Here is a 27,036-nt window from a genome sequence, read left to right as displayed (position 1 = left end):
CACGGTTTCAGGGATTAGGCCGATCAGTTTCTACCATATCTGTCCACATCTCTGTGATATGGTCTAGCAGTTGTTCCTGGACAGTCCTGAGACAGATCTTCTCTCTCTTTTGTCCCTCTTGGGCCACTAGAGGAGATGGATAGGCTATAATGGTCCACTGATGTACTGGCCGTCTGCCAACCAGGGGGTGGAGCTGCGTGGCAAGCAGTTAGTTTCACACCTCAGCAGAAAAGGAAATACAGGAATAACTCGGAGCGAAGCACATAGATATAGTGGGTGTCCGAACATACAGGCACACAGGAATATATCCTATGATATGTGTATAAAAATGATCGAGCAGCACACATACATATTGCATGATCCTTGTACAAAACACATAAAACAACAAGAATACCAAAAAGAATGAATAAAAGCTAAGGAGGATTTGGCTGAATAAATATGAACATTTGTTTTATTAACCGTCATTCGTTATAGCCTTTACAGAAGCCATGGCTGTGAAGTAATAAAATGTAAAATGTCATCTATCCATATAAAAACACTAACACTTCCTACAAAAGACAGAAAAGATAAATGCACATATCATACACATGACCAAATAATTTCGAAAGATAGCAAAGGATAACATTTGTATTGAACCTTCATAAGTCAAATTACTCTCTGCACAGAGAGTAACAGAAAGGTATGATTAATGTGCAGGTGTACTGTATACATGTCACATACCACAGGATTGAAGTGTAAGACTGTAAGTCGTATCTCCAACTTTTCCATTTGTGTTTTAACATACTTGTAATTGGGGGTGGACATTGTCTCTCATGTACAGAAAAAATATTTTATACACCCTGAGACTGAGCCAAACCACTAAATATCCAACGAATTTTACAAACTCATGGGAATGAGATTCCACATTGCTGATTTTAGAGAACGGTCCTCCAAACATCAACGTCGAGGGGCAATGCTGCTCCTAACAGAGGCATTGGCAGCTCTCTCTCTCTCCTTAGACAACTCCATCTCTATCTTCGCCTGGATCTTCTCCCAGTCCACCTCAACCTGACAGAGAGACAGAGACAGAGAGCAACAGTGAGATGAGATCAGACAAGACACTCGGCCTTGATCAGTGGTTTAATTGAACAAATAAATTTAAAAGGACCACACCAGTGATTTTGAATGTTTGGCCCAACTAGTACAATTTACCCGCGTTTTACACTGCAACAAACCATTCTGCAAATCATGCGGGGGGTACTAAAGATTTCACAAGATAAAATAAAAATCCCTTGATTTTCAAAATAGAATTTTTGGTTGAAACACCCACTTTATAAAGTTCTGCCTCTGTAGCAAACATTGTTGTGCAGTGTATACATTTTGTAGATATTACGCTAAACATGAACAATCACTGATTTGGTTTTTAAACTAGAAAAATTACACGATACCAAACTCAAATACAACAGTGCAAGAGACAGGTTGTCATATCTAACCCCTTCAGCATATTGCAGGAATCTCTTATTGGTCTCCTTCCTGCCAAATTTCTGTAGGAACTTCTCTCTGTAGGCCAGTACAGTGTCCACATGGGTCTTGTGTTTCACCGCAAGCTCCAGCGCCCTAGAGACATGCACGACAAGATACTGACTTATACGCAATCACATTTCAAGTTACATCAAGATGAAACATGGACACACATCCATCCAGTACTGACAAGCACGCCTTACCATAACCCTTGCCCAAACATGAATCACACTCTAATTTGTACACCTAATTCTTGAAAATAACTCCAGAGAGCTTGGAATGCTTTACCTCTCCCAGTTGGAGAGGTTGATGTTGACTTGTATGGCCTGGTAGATGAGGTCAGCCTGTAACAGAGTGGCCTCAGCCTCCTGGACCTGACCACTGAACAGCAGTGTGTGGGCCAGAGAGGACTCCTTAGATGGCTGCTCCTTTATAAAGTTGATATACTGCACCCTAGGAACCTGGGAGAAGGGAGGGAGAGGATACAGAGAGTCAAAGAGAAAGACAAGGGAGGGAAAACAAGATAAATTCTTGTGTAAGAGAGAAACAATGACAGCGAGAGACCCTGTAATGGCTTGCTTTGATCCACAATGCCTATGGGGATTACGGAAGTTTAATCTAATTTAGCCTAATGTGTCTGTTCATGGGATTCTGAAAACTTGCTTAAAAGACAGGGAGGTTGGCTGCCTGAGCCGCTGACTGATGCTCTTACCTCTCCAATGGCAGTATAGGCTACTTCTGCGGTGGTCAACTCCCTGCTGGCCATTGCCATGCAAGCAAGACACACCCATAGAGATGGGTCCTATGGACACAGAGAGCAGGAGCAATGAGCAGCTTTAAATGACAGTGAAATATCTGAGAAGTATGTTGGTGCAGGTGATCTACACAGCACCATGACTGTAACAATTCAAGGAAAAATGAGAATATAAGTCTAAAAATCTTACTTATTGTTAGCATGGTTTCCAGCATTATCTGAATAAAATCCATTTTTATAAATTCTTGATTCAAAAGGAAAAACATTCAACAACAACTTCTTAAGGATTAAAGATATAAAACATAGCATGAGGGGGTTGGTAGGTTCAGTAATGTCTCAAAGTGTCATTTTTTATTATCAAAAGTACTGAGAGGTGTGAGTTTTCATTATTAAAACATGACAGAGTAGTCATTATGGCGCCTCTCAAGTGTCACTCCCTGTCTGCTCATATCCATTCATTACAAATCACACTGCAGGATGTTCAAAAAAATACATGCACACACACGCACGCATGCATACACACACACACACACACACACACACACACACAAACAAACATACACAAACACACACAGACATTTGTTGTACACAACATCTATGAATGTAAACACGTACGTCACCACTTTATTCTGTGCAGCTGCGTTCATTAAGAGCAGCCTTAACCACCAGTTGACCAACAGTTGAGCTAATCCCACACTAGAGTCTCCGCTCTGTAATCGCCCCCCCTCTAATCACTGTCCATCACAAAGACAAACAACTCGAATCACAAACCACTTCCAGCAATGAGCAACAATAACACTGTCATCATCTCTCTCTCTCTCACACACACACACACACACACACACACACACACACACACACAAGATCAGAAATTTAAGTTTGGTCCAAATGTGTGTGTTCTTTCTTGTTGTTGCATGATTTTTTATCTGTACATATCAAAGATCATACACAGCAACTTTCAACAGGTGAGGATTTACTGACAAAGACAACTATGATTCTGGGAAAAGCCACACTGCCACCAAACTCTTACCAGAAGGAGAGGGAGGAGGGGAGGGGGAGAAAGCTCTTAAAACCAATGACTCTCTCTTCCCTCCAGTTCCTTCATCCCTCCCGTTCCACCCTCCTCTTGCTACTAGCCATCCATCTCTCCAGGCTTGTGGTTATTGCATCATTGCACATGCAAAGACACACTATGGAAGCTCTCACTGCATTCTGTGTGTGTGCATTTGCATGTGTGTGTGTGTGTGTGTGTGTGTGTGTGTAGAATATACACATGCACGCGCTGGAGGGTGTATTTATGAGTGAGGTCTAGGGGGGCTAAATCCGGTAAATGGTGTCACCAGGCTAATTGAGGGCTAATTAAAGCCTGCTGGTCTGGTCCCATAAACCTCTCCACTACCCTCTCCCTCTCTCTCTCTCTCCCTCTCTCTTCCACACACACACCCACACACCCACACACACCCACACCCACACACACATACACACACACCACAGGGAACCTGGACTTTGTCAAAATCCTGCACTGCAGGATATGTCACACTATCTTGAGGTCAACTATATAAATAAAAATGTCAAATAGAGTGAATTCAATAATTAATGCTAATAAACAATATACAGTGGTGTATTCGGTCATAGTGTGTGCCTACCATATACAGAGACACACTCAAAATGAGCAGACAAACATTCAGGACAGATGTGAGATGTTCAGATTCATAAATAATTTCTTATATGGGAGAATTAATGTACATTAGTTCTGCAGTCATATTGGCATGCATGTTTGTTATGTGTGTGCTAACTGCGATTCACTGGTGTGTTACCTTGGCGAAGCGGCACAGGCGCAGTGCATCCTCCCAGCGTGCGGCGGCGCTGTATTCATGGAGCAGGGCTGGGTAGGGAGACACACTGATGTAGATGAGTGAACCGTCTCCTTGGCGCACAGTCACTTTGGTGCCCACGTAGCTCAAAATGTGTGGCGCGCGGCTGAACTCACTTTGGAAGAGACAATGTGCACACAAGTGAGTATGGGAGTGAAAACAAATACACGGATGCACACACACACACACACACCCACAAACCCACACCTCCTGTCGCTTACTCACAGAGCAGCGAGCGAGGACTACTTTCAGTGGTTCTCTGTGTTCCATTTTTGTCACACATTTTTATTTTACGACCTTCCATGAACTCATGTATTAACAGTCATCCACCAGTCGCCGCTGCCCTGGATATCCATACTATAAGAAATTAACAGCATTCTGAATACCTAGTCTAAAAATCATGCTTCTAATCAATATAGAACAATGGCTATGTGGCCTCCAACATCATTTTCCCTGTGTCCACAATTGTGATTTTTAAGGAAAAAAGCTTGCCTGGTTGCAATTATTTATAGAGAATCACGGTCTAAAAGTTTGAATGCTGGTGGTAAATCCCTGGTACAGCTGGACAAGGAGATTGACTGTTCAATAACTTACATAGGGTAATGCAAATGTTAGAACAAAGTGAAATATTAATTTATACATATATTAACATTTTTGTGGTGGATGATGGATTGCTCTAATAAAGAATGCAGCAATCAACTCAGTGAGTGTGCAGACTCTGCCAGTATGTATAAGCGTGTGTTCTATATGTCAGTACTTTCCATACACAGACTAATTTGTGGTGACTCACTAGCAATATATTTCCTGAATTGATAAAATGACATATTGAAAGCTCTACTTATGTTGCCTGCACTCAAACTGTTCCTACAATTCCACTTCATGTGCGTCACAACTTACCACCCACCACAATTATCCTAAGAACCTGTGAGAAAACTCTAATGATTGATGTTCCATGTACATGTTTCACATGGGTACACCTGTATGCATGTGTATATCTGAGTAAATATGTTACATGATAATGCGATTCCATTTTGTTTGCGACAGTGCAGTTGTATTTACAGCTGTCCAGTAGCTTTGAGTTGTTGTTTGGTGTCCCCAGTGGATATAAAGTGACGAATGTGCACACTAGGACATGCAAGTTAATTTAGGAAACTCTAGGTGAAAAGCTCGCCACTCTGGATTAAATGTATATCAATCAACCTGTATCCAGTAGAATGTCAAGTCCTTTAAAAGACATGCACTCTCCTCACTGTTCACTCCATTTGCAGGCTACTACTGCTACTTCTGTCTTCTGCTGTCATGAGAGTCTTGAAACTTTTGTTCACCCACCATCTCACCAGCTCCACCTGCTCAGATCTGCTTTCATGTACTGTAGGGAGGTCATGTAGTCCCTGACTGAAGTCTACTGTATATGTAGCAACAAGCCATAAAAGCAGATCTGCCAAAACTAATATTATTGCTATATCAGTGTGTAAGTTGAAATGAAATAAGAGAAAAATCCTTTAAAAATTCTACCTACAAATGACAAGAACATGAGGACATGATGAAAAACGATGTGCAAAAATGTGCTCGGATTATAACAGCAGGTCTACAGAGGGCCATGTGCACTCTAAAGTGTCTAGGTGTGCAGATGTGCATTATAAAAAATATACACCTTATCATGTATATTCACTTTATAGATCTGGATACATTTACAGAATGTGCAGAATTGGAGGCATAGTTTTCTAGCTGTCCAGCTTATCAAAAATTCCAGATGGAGGTACCATATGTACAAAAAAAGTGTCAATGTGCAAGGCATATGTGCACCGATGCCTGTTCTCATTATCACCACCATAATCAGAACATTTTTGTGACTGCAGGTCATACAGATAGAGAAGAAGTATGCAGAGATATGTACTGACTCATATGCAGTAAATGTACAGACCAGAATCTGCACGACCAAATGCTGTATAGATTAGTTCAGAGCAGAGGAATGCAAAGGTGGTCCAAGGTGGTTTGTATAGACACTACAGGCACTCTGCCTCAGCAACCTCTGAGTTGGCTGAGGTTGGGGCCATTTGGGCAGGAAGCATTGTACAGTATGATGGCTGTTGGCAGAAAACAGCACCTAAAAGCGGTCTGTGTTACACTTTGGGGGAATGAGCCGAAGGGTGAGGGGGCTTCGTAGCACCGAACTGCTTACATAATTGTATCAAATGCTCGCAAAATAGCCTGCAAAAAAACACTGTTAATGGCTGTTAACAAATAGTTATAAAAATGTACATAACATTATACTCTCCCTACTCAAAGATATCACCTCTGCTCTAATTGTTCTTGAAAAAAAAAAATCCCCTCTCCCCTTACCTCTCACTGTAATTCTTTTCCTACTACTTTTCTCTTCCATGACTGTTTTAAGGTTATAGCCATATTGTCAGCACACACTCACGCTGTCATATCATACTTAATTTTGGTGGCTACTAATTTTGGTGAGCTAAGAAGCTTATTCTATTGTTGAACTCATACTAAGTCACTTCGGTTGAGAGCATCAACTAAAGGCATATAATGGCACCATGAAAGTGAGGGCAAAAGACTGTGTCTACCTGCCATCCTTCATGTACAGTGTTTTTGGCAGCAGCTCCTTGTCAGTAAAGACAGCACTGGGGTAGTACCACACTGTGAACTGGTTGCCTTGGATACCACACAGGATGTTAGCAGCGTCATTCCACACCATAGTGTGCACCATGGTACCTACAGGTCAGAGCAGACATACAACACACACAGCAATGTTGGCTACACTTGTTAAAAAAAAAAAAAAAGCTCACAAGTTGTTTGTAACATATATAGTGACAAATTGTCCTTAACAACATTCACAGATGTGCTCAAAGTCACATCATTTTTAAAACTGGAAACATTAATTTTGAAACATTCTTTACTATGGTAACCAAACAAGTGGGAGTCTAATGTTTCCCATTAAATAAATGGGTTTGCATGAAGTCTACAGGAAAAATAATGAAATGCTGTATTAATCACAGAGAGAAGAACATCTTAATAGTGTATAAAAAACAAAAGAAAGTCACTACTCGTTTTGGCAAGTGAACTCCCTCCTCCCTGCCTCACCAATCTTGCAGACTTTGTGTTCCCGTCCATGTCGGTGCACATAGGTCAAGTAGAGGTCACGATTCTTGTCTATCAGAGCGATCTTCCTTTCACTGGACGGACTGCACTGGTCCAGAGCTATTTCTAACACCTCCCGCTACGTATGAAAAAACACACCCAAGCATGAGCACACATAGGCACAAAGGTAAAAGGTAGCAGGAGTGAAAGATGGAAAGGAAGGAAGGAAAGGAAAGGAAAGGAAAGAAAAGGAAAGGAAAGGGGGAGAGGGGTTAGTACTGTGACCCAACAGCCTTTTTGCCAAAAGAGAGAGAGAGAGAGAGAGAGAGAGAGAGAGTGAGTGTGTGTGTGTGTGTGTGTGTGTGTGTGTGTTTGTTGGCTGGAGCCAGCTGGCTCCAGTGCAGTGTCTTGGAGCTGTGGAGTACTGGCAGACAAAGCCATGCTGACAAACAGTAACTGCTGAGCCTGGCTACCTCCACTTCTTCTTTTCCTCGTCCTCCTTTTCTTCCAATTCATTCCTTCTTTTTGTCTCTTTCACTCTTAGCTTTACTCCAAACCCCTTCCTTCATTCTGTTCCTGTCTCTTTATTTTCTCTCCCCCTTTTGGATATGTGTTAAGTTTCTTTTTTAGCACAAATACACCCATTCTGAAGAGACTGTTGCCCTGACCTAGGCCTATTTGGTGGGTTGGGAATGAGAGCAAGAAAGAGAGGGAAAGAGCATTGGTAGAGAGAGAGAGAGAGAGAAAGAGAGAGAGAGAGAGAGAGAGAGAGAGAGAGAGAGAGAGAGAGAGAGAGAGAGACAGAGAACAATAAGGGGAAAAGATTACCCACCTTGTGAATGAAGGGCTGTCCATCACCAAGGGCTTTCCCCGTCAGAGTGTCAAACAGAAAGATGACTGGAGAGAAGAGGAAAAAATACATAAAGAAAGTTCATTCTATGATATTTATGCTATCATGACCAAAGAGCTGAACAGACAATGAGATCAACCAGTGGTCCTCTCACCCCTCTCATCACTCTTGTCTCGGACGGCAATCGTGTCATTGCTAAGGGAGACAACCTGGGCATTGAGGATGTCAGCTCTCATACCAGGGAACTTGGGAGAGCAGATCAGTCGGCCCTCATAGGAGAACATATACAACCCTGCTCCGTCCACTAGCAGGAAGTGTCTGCGTGAGGGTGAAGAGGTGAGGGGAGGTGGCCAGAATGATGCGGATGAGATAGTGTGTATGTGTATATAGGTGGGTGGGGTGGCATGGAGAAGAGAAGAGGAGATAGAGGAGAGATACAAGAATAGAGAGGGATGTCAAACAGTGAAGGAATGAGGAGTGCAAAAGAGTTAAAGAACTGACACAAGCATGTAACCTAATGCACATTAACACAGCATTGACTTAAGCGGCAGGCTTCATTGTGCTCAACTGTGATTACAGAATGGCCAGTAATCTGTTTAGCTCTACTCTGACTGTCAGGGACGCTGCACTGGAGTATTGCACAAGAGCTACTCCATATCAAGTTAATTTCCCCCTGTGGTTACACTCTCAGCCTTATTGTATGACATGGCTGGGTAAGCTGACGCACACTCCTTGTGTATATGCATGTGTGTGTGTGTGTGTGTGTTTGGCTGGCTGCTTGATGAGTGGTCAGTGTGGAGTAATGAAGCATCAGAGAGAGGCTGATAGATGACCCAACAGCCTGTTCTCCCTCTGCACTCAGCCTCTCGCTGCACTGCTACTGGAATGGAGAGGCTCACTTCTCGGCCTGCAGGATGAGGCTGACTGTTCCCTCCTTCAGGTCAAAGATGAGGGGAGTGTTCCAGTTCCTAGAGCTGCCCCAAACAAACACAAGCAAACATTACAACCACAAACACACACACACACGCACACACACCAACAAAAAACTTACTGAGTCCAAAAAACAGTGTATGTAAAAAGTGCTACACCTCATAAAAGTCTCACAGAGAAAATGGCTTATAAGGGTATTATGAGAAATTATGAGACCAAACTTAGAACATCACGACATTACATTAGGAGTAAAAAGAGAGGAGATATATCCACAGAATAAGTGAAAGGACTGCAGTTAGGGTGGTGATACCACTCATTTTCTTTTCATTCGGATAGCAATACCAGGGCTAATATCCTGGCAATGATCATTCTCAGTCTTCTTGTATATAAAAAAGAGGGAAATCTTTCTGAGAGTTAGAGTTACACATAACAAATATATACATTTGAAAATCCATGCATTATTATTAAAAGGATTACTAAATATCAGACTTCTCAGTCTTCTGTTCAATAAAAGGTGATTATCCTTCACAACAGTCATTATTCACATAAAATGAACAAAAAATGTGGGCACATATCGGGCACATGTACTCTGTGTGTCATTTGGTGTGCTTTTACAAGGAATATGTCAAAAGGGCAGAAGGAGAACAGTTTGTATCTTAAAATCTATTTTTTCCTGTTTTATAGAATCAGAAATGTGTTCAATCTTATCAAAAAAAAAAAAAAAACTGTCTTAAAATTAATGGCTAAGCAAGACACTTGGCTTTAAAATTTAAATGTGGGGATAGAATCTCAAAAGGAAACTGCAGAATCTGAAGTATCGATACTTTAATATCGAGCCACCCATCCCTAGACTGCAATAGATAGACACAGAGATGCATCATCGAGATACTGGCAAGTGTAAAAAAGGAGAGAGGCGGGGTGGCTGGCTACTGACTTGTACACGTAGCACTGCAAGGAGGTGGTGACCACTAAGTGACCGTGCGCCAGTGAGGCCTTGATGACCCGATCCCTGAACTCCAACACATCCACAGCATCGTTCACCACATTCCTCACCTGAGAAAAGAGGTGGGGAGGAGGGAGAGGAAATGATGACAGCAGTGAAAAAAAAAGAAGAGAGTAAGTTAACGGAGTCCTCAAGAGTAGCTAAACAGGCGTAAACTTTATACTTCTGAACAAACACTTTACATTTAAATGCACAAACAAAAGGGGGACGCTGGCCTCTCGAACAGAGGGGTGAAGACAGACACATACACAGGAGAGTGTATTTACTCTGAATATACACAGGAAACTGTCTACAGTATGTCGAGGCACATGTACGGCAACTGGACAGAAAAAGCTGCTTTCACTGTTTAGAGTATGTGTGTATACAGGTTGGTACTCCTTTTTTTCACCTGCATAGATAAATACTTCCCCTCTAGCCCTCCATGTGAATGAATGAAAGGGCCTTTTCCAGCACCAGGTGAAAGTTGGGGTTATTTTTACAGCTTTACAAATCTTCCTTCTCTCCCCCCTCCAGCAAGCCAAATTTACACGCAACGCAACCAGGAATAAAAAAACATTTGACCGCAAGGTGGTAAATTTAGCCGGCTGATTCACAAACCATTGGCAGATGTGCACTTTTAAAAAGGACTGCAAGGAGGAGAGGGGGAGGAGAAAAAAGGGAAGAAAAAAGGCCTGCAAGTCTGAAAATGGCTGACGATCCAAGTTTGTTTGGTTTACAAACTGCAGTTGGTAGAGATTTGTATGGTCAATGTGTGTGTATACATATGCATTTGTGCACATGCATTTGTGTGACCTTGTTACTGTAGAGGGTGTGTGTACGTGTGTGTGTGTCACTGGGTGTCTCTGAAATGTACATGTGGGTGTGTTGACCGCGTGTAAACGCTACCTTGTGGTTAGCGTGAGTTTAAACAGTAGAGAGTGGTGGAGCAAGGGAGGCAGCTAGACAGGCTGGTCATTGTCACAGCAGGGCTGCCTGGCACGCTGGGAGGGTCCCACTATAATGTATGGCCGTTAAGTAGCCAGGGCCTGGGAACCATCTGCCTCTCCACACAGCCTGCTCACTTCACCTCTCCAGTGTCTGCCTACAGCATCACAACACTTATTCTCACTTTCTATGTTGAATGATCAGCTAAGCCAGGCCCTGGGAATGGCCCTGGTCAAGATAGAGTTGTGTGAGCGGCTATGTGTATTTTAGTAGCCATTGTTTGAAAATGCACATCTATAGCATGCACTTACAGCAAGCTGTTATTTTGAGATGAGATTTTTAGAAACCCTTTGGGATACTGTTCTATCTAAGCTGCATAAATTTGAAATCTGTTTCTCTTATTTTCATGTTTTTTGTCATTTTGTCATTGTATCACTTTCTTTATTTTAATGTTTTATCGCCATTTCATCAGACCGGATCCTACAGCAACATTAAGGTTGCGTCCACACTAAGCCAGGTAAATCTTAAAACACCATTTTGGTGCTATATCCAAACTATACCACACTAGTGTTTTCTGAAAACCTGCTGTCCACACTGAAATGCCCCAAAAGTCCCCTATTCAGCATGTGCACACTGACAATATATGGGCAAAAGTATTGAGCCACATACACATTACACCTGCAGGGGCTTATATGACATCCCTAAATCCATAGCCATTAATATGGAGTCAGTCCCCCCTTTGCAGCTAGAACAGCTTCCACTTCCACCACTTCTAGTTCATCCCAAAGGTGTTGGATGGGGTTGAGGTCAGGGCTCTGTGCGAGCCAGTCAAGTTCTTCCACACCAGACTCACCCAACCATGCCTTTATGGAGCTTGCTTTGGGCACTGGGGCTCAGTCATGCTGGAACAGAAAGGGGTCTTCCCCAAACTGTTTCCACAATGTTGGAGGGAGAGAATTGTCCAAAATGTCTTGGTAATCTGAAGCATTAAGATTTCCCTTCACTGGAACTAAGGGGCCGAGGCCAACCCCAGAAAAACAAGCCCATAGCATTATCCCCCCTCCACCAAATTTTACAGCTGGCACACTGCAGTCAGGCAGGGAACATTCTCCTGGCGTTCACCAAACCCAGACTCGTCCATCAGACCGCCAGATAGAGAAGCGGGATTTGTCACTCCACAGAACATGTTTCCACCACTCCACAGTTCAGTGGCGGTGTGCTTTACATCGCTCCATCTGACTTTTGGCATTGTGCTTTGTCATGTAAGGCTTGCATGCAGATGCTTGGCCATGGAAGCCCATGCCATGAAGCTCATGGTGCACAGTTTTTGTGCTGATGGTAATGCCAAAGGAGGTTGGGAGCTCTGCAGTTACTGAGTCAGCAGAGCATTGGCCACTTTTATCCACGGTGTGTCTCAGCACTGGGTAACCCCATTCTGTAACTTTACATAGTCTGCTGAGTGGTGGCTGAGTTGTTGTGGTTCCTAAACGCTTCCACTTTGCAATAATACCACTTAAAATTGATGGGGGAATATCTAGGAGGCAGAAATTTCACAAACTCACTTGTTGCAAGGCGACAGTCTTTTTACATTAGTATTACAGTACCATGCTCAAATTCAGTGAGCTCTTTAGCCTGATCTTTTACAACTGTTTGTAAAGGCAGACTGCATGGCTTGGTGCTTGATTTTATACACCTGTGGTGATGGGACTGAAAGGAAACACCTGAATTCACTGATTACAGGGGTGTCCCAATACTTTTGCCCATATAGTGTATGTGCATAGCCTGTGCACGCTCAATACTGGTTTCCAACCTAAATATCAATTCCATGTTAGTGTTTTCAAAAAGCTCTGTTTTCTATGTGTTTCACATTTAAAAACTTTAGAGAACGTTTCCACAAAGCCCTGTTTTAGCAGGTGGAAAACGGCGGCTTAATGTGAACAAAGCATAAGACTAAAATACAGAAAAAAAAGATGTGTTATCAAATCTCAAATAAACCTGGCTTAGCATGGTCATGGGCAAAAATCATCAAGAACTCCTACTGTATTGTGACCCCATGGCATGCAAGGTTGAAGAGGAGGAGAGGCAAAGAATATGGTAATATCAGTGGCTTTGTTTTGTGTGCAAGGACACTAACCATGTACACATATATACACTCCTGTGTGTGTCTGTGTGTCTCTCTCTGTACCTGCATGGTTCTCCTCTTGGTAAGGGTGATCACAAAGTTCTTCCACTCCCAGTGCTGCTCCACCACATGGGCAAAGATGACATGCCCATTGCCGCATGCCCCAGCCAGCTGAGTGCCATCTACAGACCAGGCTAAGCTGAACACACTGCCTGTGTTGGGTTTCTCCAATGCATATGACCACTGGAGGGAACGGACAAGGGGAACAGTGAGAGGGGAGAGACAGAGAGGAACAGTACAGTTAATGGTTGTGGGCATTTATCTACAATCATAAACAATTACCTGGGGGGCGGTTGGGGACAAAGAAACAATGAGAGGTTGACAGAAGACAAGTGGTGAGTGCAAAGACGCTCAGTCATACATGAGTGTGTGTGTGTGTGTGTGTGTGTGTGTGTGTGAGAGAGGGAGAGAGAGAGAGAGAGCATGTAATGTAAACTATGCTACAGAGACAGGGGCCCAGTCAGTCAGTGAGCTGTGATGAACTGTGAGACACTGAAGGAGCGCTGGGTCCTGCCAAGTCCAGCACTTGCGCTCGTAAACATACGCTCTGCTATCCTCATCTATTACGTCCAGAGAAGAAGGGTGGAGGGGGTGGGGGTACAGAGAGGAGGAGGGAAGGTTACATATGAGTCCCCAAATTTGAGCCAAAAACTGATTACCAAGACCTCTTTATTTTTATGAGAAAAGGATCACAAGAGGTAGAGAACAAGAGGAGTGGGCGAGAAAGAGAGAGAAAGAGAGAGGGGGGCAGGCACAAAGACAGAGAAAGAGAGAAGACAAGTTTTTTCTTCTTTTCCAATGTGCTGCGTCAACCAGGCTCCACACTGTAAACGAGACTCAGTGACAGCCAAAGAAACAGCTGAGAGACATGCGCTTCTTGACAGCATCTATGACAAAAACACCTCTCTCATCTTTCCTCTCTCCATCTGTCCCCCCTTACAGCATTACCCTCGTCTCACCCAGGCAATCCCCTGTTTCTCTCCCAGCAATCCCTTTTTGTGTATCTAATCTCTTCTCTTTGTTATCGTTCCAGACACCCCACCACCACCTTCTTCCCCCACATTGTCCTTCTCAGCTCCTGTTTCCCAAGACTTCTGCAGAGTATCTGACAGACACAAACACTATTCTGTTGTTGGACTTCTACTTTTTGAATCCACTCCGTCACAGGACGGATGATTAAGTTGAGACAGCTTGTGTCTAATAGCATTCGAGGCTTACTTATTTGTTTTTGTGACAGTGAGTGTGTGAGGGATGGCATTCATAACAGATTACATTACTGATTACTTCTAAGGCCAGAGATTCACTAGATTAACAGCAGTCAGGTGCTCTAGACCAGTGACATACAGCTTTCTGTTACACAGACTCATCACTGGTTATTTGCTTTCTAGCACCCCCACCTCTGTCTGTTTGTGCCTTTGCCTCTCATCTGTTTCTCTTTCACCCAATTCTCATCTCATTTCCTGCAGTAAACATCAGTTATTCTGCCATGACCACCACAACGTACATTCCTTGACCTCCCACTACCCTCCCTGACCTCCCCATTGCCTTGGGTACAGGTGGCCAGCAGAGCTGGGCTAGGCCAGAGGTTTGTAAGCTGTGATCTGCCACACAAATGCACACATGCACACTGTAAACTGCTTATGAAGGGAGAAAAGTGCTAAGTGCTGCCTCCTCATCTGCTATAGAGAGACAAGTGTGGCGCAGCAGGCCAAGTGTGGCGCAGCAGGCCAAGTGCTGTGGTGAGGCTTGGAGAAAAGGCCTCAGTGTGTTTGCTGCCTCAGACACATGCTGCTGCGGGATGTGAGGTGTGGCGTTATTTCCTCTCCACTGCCTTTGACAGGGCTACAGGTTACAGACCCGCTTCTTTGATCTCTCTCTCCCTGTCTGTCTCTCTTATACACACACACCCACACCCACACCCACACCCACACCCACACACACACACACACACACACACATACAACTCTCAGCTGGTCTTGGTCAGCACCCTCCCAGCAGTTAATACTATATCAGGACCTAAAATAGTTGCAGGTGAAAAAAATGGGCCCTGTAAAACCAATGTGGACAAGTGATAGCTTGTTAAACTTATATCAAAGGTGGCATTTTCTTTCATTTTATTTCTCTTCCCTCCCCTTTCCTTTCCTCTCCCTCCCACTGCAGCACCAGCCCTCCTCACCCATAAATCCTGTAACAGAAATTAACCTGGGTTCTCTTTTTATAAATATATATATGTAACAACATGAGCGGGAATGTGCCGTTCTGTGCGGCTGTACTCAGGCAGACCCGCCAAGCCCCGACTGCAGCAGTGTTAACACTCATAAGAGATCCCATCTCTTCCTCAGCTAACATCTTGGGATGGCCCGCTCTGTGTTAGAGCCCCCCAGGGGGAGGGGAGGAGGGAAGAATGGAGAAGAGAGGGATGGATGGATGGGGGGTCAGAGATGTAGCTGAATGTATACACCAGACAGTAATGAAGCAAGACATATGATATCGGCCCAAGGAGCACTTTTGGATTTGTACTTACCTAATGCTTTTAACACACTGGGCCATTTGACTCTTTCAACAGCCAGCCAGCAAGCCAGAAAGTGATATGTGTGTGCGAGTGTGTTGTGTCTATATGCATGCACATGTGTGCATGCATGTGTGTGCTGTATATGTCTGCATCTATTTGTGTGTATGTAAGTGTAAGAATGGGCATATGGCAAAAATGACATAACATCTGTTGATTAAATTGCATGTATGCAGGGGAAAATACCTGTAACAAGTTCACTTATGAGTGTGCAATGGCTATTTTGACGGGGTGTGGATGCGTGTGCATGTTTATACAAGAGGTGACAATCCTCAGGCTTGTCAGACATGTCAGGCAGGGACTGTGTATGGGTTCTTGGGGGCGTCCAACAGCTCTCCTGAGGAGGGCAGACTGTGGCCAGGAGAGGCCAAGAGAGGAGAAACCTGGGACACGCACACACACACAACAGTTTCCAGAGCAGCATTCAGCCAAAAGACATCTCTTTATCTCTCTTTCCACCCTTCTAAGACATTCTCTTCAGTCTACCTGGCTTTTATTTCTTGTTTTTCTCCCTTTAGGTGTGGGATTTTGATGTTCTAGCAGCAAGCAGCGGGCAGCTCACCAAAAAAACTGGGCCAGGGTCTGGAAGCCCGAGAAAGTTCTTCACCAAAAAAATGGTGGACGGTAAGAATTTAAGACTGATTGACTAGACGAATATGTGCAGCATGAACTAATGCAAAGGGGAGGCTGGTAAGGCTGGTAGAGAAGAGATAGAGGGGGTAAGGAAGAGGACAGGAGAGAGATGGAGGAACAGAGAAGGATTAGAGCAGACAGAGTAAGGACAGGGCAGCAATGGGAGGTGAATCAGTCAGTGGCAGTAGATTTGCTGAGTGGTTTTATTGGAGCCAAATGGAGGGGTTTGGAGGGATGAACGTGGCCTAGCTCCAAACACCAGGAACTCTGCTGGAGAAGGCTGGAGGGAGATTCAAAATGAGTGCATAACGAAAGAGAGGAAGAGGAAAAAGACGAAAGAGCAGGCAGCATACGGATCAGGGTAGAGGCCAGTGCAGATTGGGGTGGAAAGGGGGGGGGGTGGGGGGGTGGGGGGGGGGGGGTGGGGGGGTCTGGCCCATCGTCTGGCTGGAGCCCACTCTCTATGGTCACTGAACCTTGTCTGTCCATAATGGGCAGCTTTGTGGCCGGAGAGAAGGTGACAGACATGACGTGTAGTTCTCAGCTGAGCTCTGGGGGAGAGTGGGGGAGACCCCTCAAACTCACAATGAGCTCATACACACAGACAGAATGCATACAGTGCCAATGAAGGGCTGTGCATGCATGCATGCCTGGGTACACACCACACACACACACACACACACACATACACACACACACACACCCTCACACAGACATACACCCGTGTCAAGGATATGGCAGAAGACCACGGCTGGGAGTCTAACACTTGTGATGATGACTCCAAGCACCGAGCAAAACTCCCACACACACATCCTGTGTGTGTTGACATGTGTGTGCTAACGTGACTCAGACGCACAGACGTTAGCTGCACATAGGTGACAAACCCCAAAGGTGGTGTATTGAAAACGGCCGTGTGTGTCCCTGTTTCACTACAAGGCATGATTTGTCAATGTTGCTCCTCTATCCTTACATTGTCTGGATCTCTCTTTGTTTTAAGTTTACACTTAAGTGAAGTTCCACAGACCCTGGCATGTTGTCCGCAACCAACTAACAGATGGACATACTGGTTGTTCTGCAAACAATGGCACATGCGTAAACACACACACATGCACAGGCTAACACACCCCAACCAGTGAAATCGACTAACTTAGAGCCTCTTTAGAGTCTCTTTAGGGAGCATACTTGCCCTTCCCCTCCTCCTCACTCTCTGCATTTTTCAACATATGTTTACCATTAAGACTGGCAGGTGTTGTGCGCCTGCCGCTTCTTTCTATTGTTGCCTTGCAGCCACAGCCAGTATGGAGGGGCCTGCAAAAAGTTAGCTCAAAGGCTCTTACTCTGATGACCCCCAAAATCTTAGCTCAAACTTGTTACACAAAGCATAGTCTCTCTCTTAAGCTGTACCTGTTCCTCTTTCAATGAGCACAACCAACAGCACCTTGCTTTTTACTTTCCTATTCACATTCTTTTTTAATATCTCCCTCACAGTTAAGTATACCTATCCAACACCCTCATTTAAACTTGCCCTGAAGAAAGTTATACACAAAGTCTTGCCTGGCTTACGAAACACAGATTGAAACACACACACACACACACACACACACACACACACACACACACACACACACACACACACACACACACACACACACACACACACACACACACACTACATGAAAATGCTGTCTCAAAAACCATGAGCAATAGGAAAAGGAGGGGAGGAGACACATACGGACCAAAGGATATGCAAGGGAAGTGTTAGAATGAAAGACGGAGGAGAAATTGAACAACTCCGTCTGTGCCAGTGTATGTAAATATCAGTTTCCCTCTTCCCGCTCTCTGCCTCTTCCCTGCTAGAAGCAGTGCTGGAATTTGCATGGCCCAGGTTGGGGAGGTTGGGGGTTTGGGGTGGGGTGGAGGCCAGGGAAAGGGTTAATGACACATGTTTGGGCTAATGGCTCCCAGTGGAGCTATCTGCTGATTCAGCCCCATTACATCAGAGGCATTAAATATGTCTGTCCTGACCGCTCTCCTCTCTCTCCATTCCTGATGGAACTACATGCTAATCAGAAAGGTGGCCTGAGACTTCCAGACTTTGTACTTCTTCCTAGTTTTACCTGTCTGATTCTCCTCTTTGTCTGCTCAGTCCCCCTTCTCCTCCTCTCACTTAATAGTCTCTTACTGAATGCCACTAAAGAGCCTTGCTCAAGGCAAGAGAGTGGATAAGAGGTGGTAAAAAAAAAAGTGCAATATACCAAGTGTGATTGTGTATGCAATAATTAAGTGTTTATGACTGTGTGAAGATTTTCACAGCTTCATCAGACTGTCTTTGCAGTTTGTTCACAGCATGCTGTAAGGCTATTTCATTTAGTAACATGAAGGTATTATACAATGGAAAGAGAGAATTGCTCCTGCCCACTTCAATTTGCACAGAAAGTGCAGAGAAATACTGGTTCATGGATATTGCCATATTGCCTCTCAGAGCCATTTCTGGGCATGGAAGTTGGAACAAGCCTGAACATTGACAGGGAGAGATGACAGTGTAGGATTTCAGGTATTTTCAACAGTGGCACTGAACTTATTACAATCCAGCTGATTGTATTATTGACATTCCTAAATCAGTTATACATAGCGTTCAACAGTTCGCTCAATGTAAGATTGCATTAGGTCTGGGCAATACAGATAAAATCAAATATCACAAAATTTTGGAACAAATACCTCAATATCGATATTGTGATCCTATTTTAGGGATGATTGGTGCTTTCCACAAAATTTTTAAATAATTACCTTTTTGATTATTCATTAGCAAAGTGGATAATATGATCACACAGAGGGTAGAGGCAAACAACAGAACAGCTAGAACAGTCAAGTTCAGAAAATTGCATCTCTTTACTGTAATGCAGCCTTTCAAACCAGGAGAAGATAACAGTTATGTCATATCACAATATCATAATGTCCAAAATCCCAGACAATAGCTATAGTCTTATGTCACAATATCAATATAATATCAATATGCAACCAAGATTACATGTATGTATGACTGTATTTATTCTGTATCATACAACTGAGAAGGCACAGAATAGTAATGTTTATTTATAAAGCCCACATTGGGATATTGTTGAACTGACCACAAAAAAGCAACATAGATGCTTTCTTGTGGCTCCAAAGTCTGATTTTGGCTAATTACTATTGCAGATTGCCAGTCAGTGTGGCGACTGTTCCCTCTTGCAGGAATATGTTAAGCAGTACACAACAGCTGCAACAAACCATCAACATTACATCTGTGACACCTCCGTTTTTAAGTCACTATCCAATCCAGGTCATAAAACCCAAAATTCTGCAAGTTTACTTGTGCTGTTGATGACTGATCTATGTTTGTGTGAAATATGATGCTGCAAATTAAAGTGACTCATTTCTACACAGCAAGTGAGTTTTATTAATAAATGTCGAAAGCTCTGAAAAGCACTACACAGCTCCCTCTACCACCTCCCTCTGCCAGCTCCTCCACCACCAACACTCCTGCACTGCTTCAAATATGTAGATGCATGCTCTCATATTCTTGTACATGCAAGACATGGAGCTGGATTTTAGGCCCGTTTAGCCACACCTCTCGGTCAGCCACAAAACCCTTGATTGCCTCCTTGGTTAGTAACTTGAGCTAGCTTTGCACAGCAGCTGTATTCATGACAATATAATCTACATATCTATAGGGCAAAATTACCAGAGGGACATAGGAAAACAATGGTCAATGACGGTGTAGCATTGCAACAGGCTAACATTGTGTTAGGGATGTTCCAACTGATGGACAACTAACTGAGAGACATCTACTGTAAATGAAAGGTGAAAGATCTGTTTGGTACCAAGCAATGTTTTCATCACATTCCAGACACTATTTATGTTATTCTATCACCTATCAATGTTGGAACTATGCTCCCGTTTTGCACTCTGTTCCAAAAACTATTTCCACCAGCCAGGCTGTGTGGTCAGCAAAGACTCTGAATCAGTGTAGGATCTAGCTTATTTAGCCACATATCTGTGATAAAATAATGTATCAAATAATATTTATGCAAAACTGCAGCTAAAATCAACAGCTTCCTGGAAAAGACATCTGTATTAAATTAATACTGGCATACTGTGAATCATCAGGCCAGATTAGATCTGAAGTACACACAGTATTCTATAATCTTTGCATGCTAGTTAAAGACAGGCTATGTTAATCTGTTACTTTAGCACTGTGCTGACACTCAGGCCATTGGGACCCGTGTAGTCCAGGGTTAACTGTCCTGCATAAATCTGAGTGGCTAAGCTGGCAGGCTCTCTGCTAAGCCAGCTGGCTTCAGTTAGCCTGTATGTCTCTGAGTAGGACAAGACCTGGCAGTGCAGGTACAGAGTGTAAATCCCTACACATAATAAACACACCACAGATGCCTGGATGTACACATACAAGTATCCAGGCATACACAGAGTGCATATATAGAGCATGTATGTATGAAAATGCAGACACAAATGTATGGTACAAGGTAAAACTCATTCTCCAACCAATTCTGGAAAATGGAGTAGGGGAGTGAAACTAAAAACAAAGACATTTGTTGGGGGGTGGAAGGAGGTGGAGGTTTTGGATGAGGGCTCATCAATCTCTCAGCAGATTAGGAGGCCTTGTAAATGTCAGCCTGCAGTGACCCCTCTATGGGGGTTGGGGCTGGCTGTTAGGATAAGGACAGGCTGGGACTGTGTCCAGGACTGGTCAGGCCTATGTGTGAGAATTGCTTTGGCTGGGAATAGGCTCCTAAACTTGACTGGGATGATCCAAATAACCACACCTTCTGTAGAGCAGAAACTGTATTATATGCAATATTACCTGAGTAATATGTATTTGTAGAATTACATATACATGTACATACCAGGGGTTTTGCAGGACCTAAATGATGGACACCTTTACTCCAAATCAGAAGTCCCGTACTGTGCAACAGTTACCAACTTATTTAAAAATACAGCATTAATATGTATCAGCATCAGTGCCACCATGACTATTCATGTTGATTTTTTCCCATACTTGCATATATGCAGCGACTGTACAACTTGAAAAAGAAAAACAGTATTTGAAGATAAATCTAATGTGGTGTGCTTTATAATAAAACCTAACCTGCTGCATTAAATGACACACTATCAAACAGAACGAGAGGGACTCAGGACCATAAAAGAGCTGCTTTCAAATGTCCCATGGCACCACATAGTCTGAGCTTTCTTAATCACAATGAGATGCATACACGCACAAAACACTGATAAAATCACACACACAAATACACATATCACCTGAGAGGTGCTGACGAGCTTCCATAAGCATAAGCTTCTAGTCTGTACACAACTTATACCAAATAAACAGGCTGTCACCTGAGTTATATCCTTTAACCTTTAACCACTGCTGTTTTACCTCAGGTAATTGGATAGAGAGAGAAATAGGTATGAAGTGAAATAAAACAGTTAACCATCACAAGTAGTATCAACATGCTGTCATGAGTTTGTGTGTGTGCATGTGTGTAACACATTACAATGTACATTTCAGACGGTCACCATAAAGTTTGTAACATAAGTGGACTTCTCCACAGACACAGAATCGTCCCTACATGCTGCACAATAAACCATTCTCCCTCCCTGCTTCAACAATAACACACAACACCTTTAGCTATAAGCTTGTTTCTAAATCTTCCCTACATGCTACACAATAAAACATTCCCATTCCCTGCTTCTGCAATAACAGACAATAGCTATAGCTATAAGCTTGATTCTAAACATAGTCCAGTGAATGGGGCTCTGCAAATCTCTGCATCGCAATACCCACTTGGCTAGGCTAGATAGATACAAAGCCTGGGCCTGGGGCGAGTGTAGAGTGGCACAAGTTAGAGCTTTGGCAGGAAGAGGGGAAATGGGGAGAGGGAATGAGAAAGAGAGAAAGAGAGAGAGCAAGAGAGACAGAGAGAGTGAGAGAGAGAACTAACGAGAGATGGAGAAGGCAACAGCGAGCAAGAGATAGCAAAAGTCAGAGAGAGAGAGAGAGAGACAGAGAGAGACAGAGTGAGAGAGAGAGAGAGAGAGAGAGAGAGAGAGAGAGAGAGAGAGAGAGAGAGAGAGAGAGAGAGAGAGAGAGTAATGATCTACACATGGTTTCATGCTGGAGCCTCAACACAGTAACCATAGACACATGCTGGGGCCTCCTGGGACTCATCAGCAGGACACAGCTGTGAGCTGGCCAGCAGAATTCTATTAGCACCAACCATGCACACATGCGCGCTCGCAAATGCACACTCACTCACACACACCAAGAATTTGGGTATTTGGCTAGGCCTATGCTGTGGCATGCTACACATGGGACAATACATAAGGCTCATTAGACAACAAGGGGCCTACAACACTGTGAACAGTAGGTCTAGAGCTTACTGAGCCTCTTTAGCAGGAACAGCAGACTCAGTTCATCCAAAGGCCTACACATTGGTTGAGGGGGCTGGAAAATTTGACCAATGAGCCTGGACAATCCTCCATGGGATTCCTAAGTGAAGAGATGTAGAGAGGATATTCTGGAGAGCACTTAGGAGCACCCAACTAAACTGTCCTACAGTGGTTTATTTAATACCTGCTGATAACAGCTGGTTGCTTGTCTGATGTAAAGGGTTACTCTTGCTTTAAACTGTATCTCAACACCTTGGCTTGCCTTCAGAAATGTGAGCAAAATATATGTGTATAAACGTAGGTTTCATAGAGACCTAAACAACAGGTATACACATGACAATTTGCACACACATTAAGTTGGCTGAATACACGCATGCACATGTGATGACAAGCCCATTACTTCTTTGTGGAGGCAAACCTATCCAACAAATTATGCCAAACAGGGGAACCAGTCAATAAATTAGTCAACGTCAAAACACAGCAGTATTCCAATCCAAGTCGAAGCCAATAGAAAAGTGGGAGGAACCCTGGGGAGCAGCCAAACGTTAACCCTTTCAATTCATCCTTTCCTGGACTTTTGTCCATAGCTTCCAGGTCTGTTCTGGTCCTCAGTCACACCCACTACTGAACTTAGGGGTGGTAGCAACGCATATCACAACAGGGTAAGTGTAAGGCCTATAAATACTGTAAATAATGGAAATCCCAGGATTCTATTTGCTTTAATCTTCCGTAGCAACCAGCCTGGATTTGGGACCTGCATCTGTTCAGGACCTTCCTTTATTTCCTGTTGCACAAATTCTTGCACAGAAAAATCTAGAAAACATAATCAAAAGGCACCGGAAAATTAAGGATATAGAATCTCAAAGCCTTCTGAGTCTAGCTTTTTTCTTCTACTACTCTGTATCTATTTCACTTTATTTTACACATTAGACCCACACTCTGGAATGCGTAACCGTGGTGTCACGCATGACCCCCCACAGAACCCAACCCTTCATATCTGTTGGAATAATTACATAATCTGAGCTCAACAGGGTTCAGATTTTGAATTATAGACTCTAAATCATACTTGTAGCGGTGTACTGATTCTGTCCAGTACACACTTCACAGGAAGAAGTGTTCACAGTCCCAAAAATGAACCAGTTCACGCTCATTTCATTCGTTTGTTTTTGTTTATTTTTTTAATGAGGTTTTCTGGGCTATTCCTTTTCAGTAGACCCTCCTTCACTGATCCATCCACAGCCTCCAGTCATTGCCACTGGCCACTTCCCAAACTAAATGAATTACTGTACTATAGAATCACAGACAGAGATTACTTTTAAAAGCCAAGAAAAAAACAATGTGCTTTACCACTTAAATGATGCGTCATATAGCAGGAAAACTCAAAACAAATCGCTCTTGTCATGGTCTTACCCTTTGTTAAGGATTTCTTGTGATCATCATTCATTCGTAATTATTTTCCAAGACTGCTCAGATAATCAACACGATGTGTCAATGCGGATTTGGCTCACGTTCTGACTTGTTTTTTTCGGACCCTGCAGGCACAATTTGCACAAAAAATGTGAGATTTTTTCCATAGGACTCTGTAAGGATTTGTTCAGAAAACTCAGCAGTGCTGGTACTGTTAGCTGTGTTATTGCCTGAACTTGCACTAGCCAGTTTTGATTTGAATATGTGATGGAACCTGGCTTCTATTAGGATCTGGTGTTTATTTGTCAAAACGTGTGGCCATAACTGGCCAAAAAAATGAGACTGGGAGTTGACTTTTAACTGAAGTTTTACTGTAGGCAGATAATAATGAAGTGATATACCAGTAACACACATAGTCTGCTTTACTGTATTCAGAGACAGAATTCACCTGTCTGACCTCCTCCTCAACCAGCTGAAGTCAGTACTGCTTTTCAATTGCCTTCCTCACCCGGTATCACCCTCACTCCTTGAACCATCACACCCCTCCTCCCTCTCTTTCTCCCTCTCTGTGAGTGTGACATGTTTGTCTAGTGAGTGGAGGTAGTGATTTAGTGCTGCGGGGAGTGATGACTCTGCCAGAGGCGCTGGCAGGGCACTGTCTCACTGTCATACACTCACTCCAGCCATGGGGGAGGGAGGGAGAGGTGGAGAAATAAAGAAAGAGAAAGAGGTAGAGGGACTAGAGCAATGAAAGAGAGAAGAGAGAGACTTGAGGGAACAAGAAACCACCGTCTTTTATGGAGAGACCAATCCTCCAAGCCTCACTCCCTGGGCCAACTTTACAGGATATATTGGACAGTTCCACACACTTCTCCACCGTCAACCCCCCATCCCACCTCCCTCACCCTACCTCCTCTCTTTTCTCAGCTTTTTCATGCTCCCCTCCTTTTGGTTTCCAACAAGGCAAGCCTTTAGCCGAACTCTGGAGAGGTGTAAAAGTAATACCATGTCAACAAGTGCCTCTTACTCTAACCCACTTTACACACACAGGATAGGCACACACACACACACACACACACACACGCACACACGTGTCTGCACCCAGACACACATGCACTGTAAAAGTGGGGTCAATCATCTGCAAGAAGGACTTTAGCATACATTGTTCCATAGACTGTGCCAGAATAAGTCCAGAAGTAAAGAAAACCAAAACCTGGTCAGCACAAAGAGCCTACAATACAAAAGAGACACCACTGTCCTCACATTCTGGTAGAGAGCTTTCTGACCTCTTTGGGATGACAGGTGAAGTTTGGTGTGTATGTATGTGCATCCAGCACCCAGACTGTTTCACACTGTTCGCACACGCCAGGCTTGGCATCACCCTGCCTGGCAGACTAACTAACACGTGTTGAAAGAAATAGGCTAAGTAAAAATTACTCACATGAAAACAAGAGAGAGAAAAGTGCGGAGGCAGAGAACTTTAATGGGTGGAACAGACCCCAAGTGCCCTTTTCAGAGCTCACGCTCTCTTGCTACCACTGCAGCTCACACTGAGTAGGCAGTACTTTACAACAGTGAGAGGACAACAGAAAGTAAGTAGGAGAACAGAGACCAAGAAATAGCAAGCAAAAGTGCGGATCTGGAGGGGCAGGGAGCAGGGGTAGAGCTAGCGAGTGAGAGAGTAAGAGAGAGGGGGAGAGAGAGAAAGAGAGAGAGAGAGAGAGAAAGAGGAGAGCGAGAGAGAGAAGTAGCCCTGCCCAGTTGTCTGGGGAGAAAACTGCTCTGCTGCTGACTCAGGACTCTCTTTGTTTGACAATGCTCCCTCGCTCTAGCTCTCTCTCTCTCTCTCACTCACTCACTCACACACACACACACACAGACACACACTCTTAAACTTACTCTTGATTTTTCAGTCACTCAGTCACTGTCTTCTGTTCACGCGGACATGGCCACTCTTTGTCAAACTTATGCTTATTCTTTCACTCTTTGACTTACTCTTCGTCGTTCTCTCCTGTTTAAACTCCTTCACATCTGCTGTTTTTCCACCCCCCCCCGACTCCTGCAGCTTTTCCCTTCTTTTGCAGTGACATTTTTCTCCATCTGCGGCGTACTGCACTAACTGTCCCCTTCTCATGTGATGAAAACAGATAAAGGCGTGCAGTCTAATAAATCTACAACGGTTTCTCTGGCCTTTTCATGCTCCACTAACAGCGGTTCAGGATCAGGACCAGAACTCTCGGCCGTTTTATTCCCTTCCAGCAGCGGTAGTTTCCAGATGTTGGCCAGCCAGTGGTTGGCAGCAAAACTACCAGCCCAGACCTGGGTATAGGCTCCTTAAAGGTAAAGTTAAAAAAAAAAGAAAAAAAGAAAAAGAAACAGGGACTCATCGGGATGATATGTCTCAACTTAGACTGGTGCTTAGTCAATTACAGAGGAAGACGTTAGCATGACCCGAAGACCACTCAGTAATGATAGGAAAAGATGAAAGAAAAAGAAAGAAGATGGACCGCTAGTAAGCTAATCGACAGTCAGGAGTAATAGTTGCTCTTTCAGAGTAAATACTGGTGGGCAGCTTTAAGAACAGCAGACAAAGATCCTATAGAGCTGGAGTCTGTAAGAGAAAAAGGGAGGGAAAGAGACACACAGAGAACGAGCGAGACAGAGGGAGAAAGACACAGAGAGAGAGAGAGAGAGAGAGAGAGAGAGAGAGAGAGAGAGAGAGAATATATTACAATTGCATTAATTGTTTTTGAAAAAACCTTTGGCAGTAACATGTCATACTTGCTCATGCCAATAAAGTAGAAATGAACTGAAATGAGACAGAGAGAGACAGAGAGAGTGAGAGTGAGAGTGAGAGAGAGAGAGTGAGAGAG

The 27,036-nt window shown here is 43.7% G+C and overlaps 1 protein-coding gene across 2 annotated transcripts in view; it reads right to left on the bottom strand.

Annotated features, from left to right (window-relative positions):
- Positions 1 to 429: 429 nt before the first annotated feature.
- Positions 430 to 27,036, bottom strand: part of ift80 (intraflagellar transport 80 homolog (Chlamydomonas)) — a 43,907-nt gene continuing 17,300 nt past the window's right edge. For both annotated transcript variants that reach the window (XM_030066856.1, XM_030066855.1), the window contains exons 9-20: positions 13,114 to 13,293; positions 9,936 to 10,054; positions 8,971 to 9,045; positions 8,226 to 8,389; positions 8,054 to 8,118; positions 7,225 to 7,360; positions 6,708 to 6,855; positions 4,072 to 4,243; positions 2,213 to 2,302; positions 1,789 to 1,961; positions 1,473 to 1,596; positions 430 to 1,047 (exon numbers count right to left, since the gene is read on the bottom strand). In XM_030066856.1, the coding sequence (XP_029922716.1) occupies positions 937 to 1,047; positions 1,473 to 1,596; positions 1,789 to 1,961; positions 2,213 to 2,302; positions 4,072 to 4,243; positions 6,708 to 6,855; positions 7,225 to 7,360; positions 8,054 to 8,118; positions 8,226 to 8,389; positions 8,971 to 9,045; positions 9,936 to 10,054; positions 13,114 to 13,293 (1,557 nt within the window). In that variant the 3' untranslated portion in view covers positions 430 to 936. The remainder of the gene's footprint in view (positions 1,048 to 1,472; positions 1,597 to 1,788; positions 1,962 to 2,212; positions 2,303 to 4,071; positions 4,244 to 6,707; positions 6,856 to 7,224; positions 7,361 to 8,053; positions 8,119 to 8,225; positions 8,390 to 8,970; positions 9,046 to 9,935; positions 10,055 to 13,113; positions 13,294 to 27,036) is intronic.

The sequence above is a fragment of the Myripristis murdjan genome, chromosome 13 (genome assembly GCF_902150065.1).
Source record: "Myripristis murdjan chromosome 13, fMyrMur1.1, whole genome shotgun sequence".
NCBI classification, from domain to species: Eukaryota; Metazoa; Chordata; class Actinopteri; order Holocentriformes; family Holocentridae; genus Myripristis; species Myripristis murdjan.
This window is presented reverse-complemented; position numbering and strand designations above follow the sequence as displayed.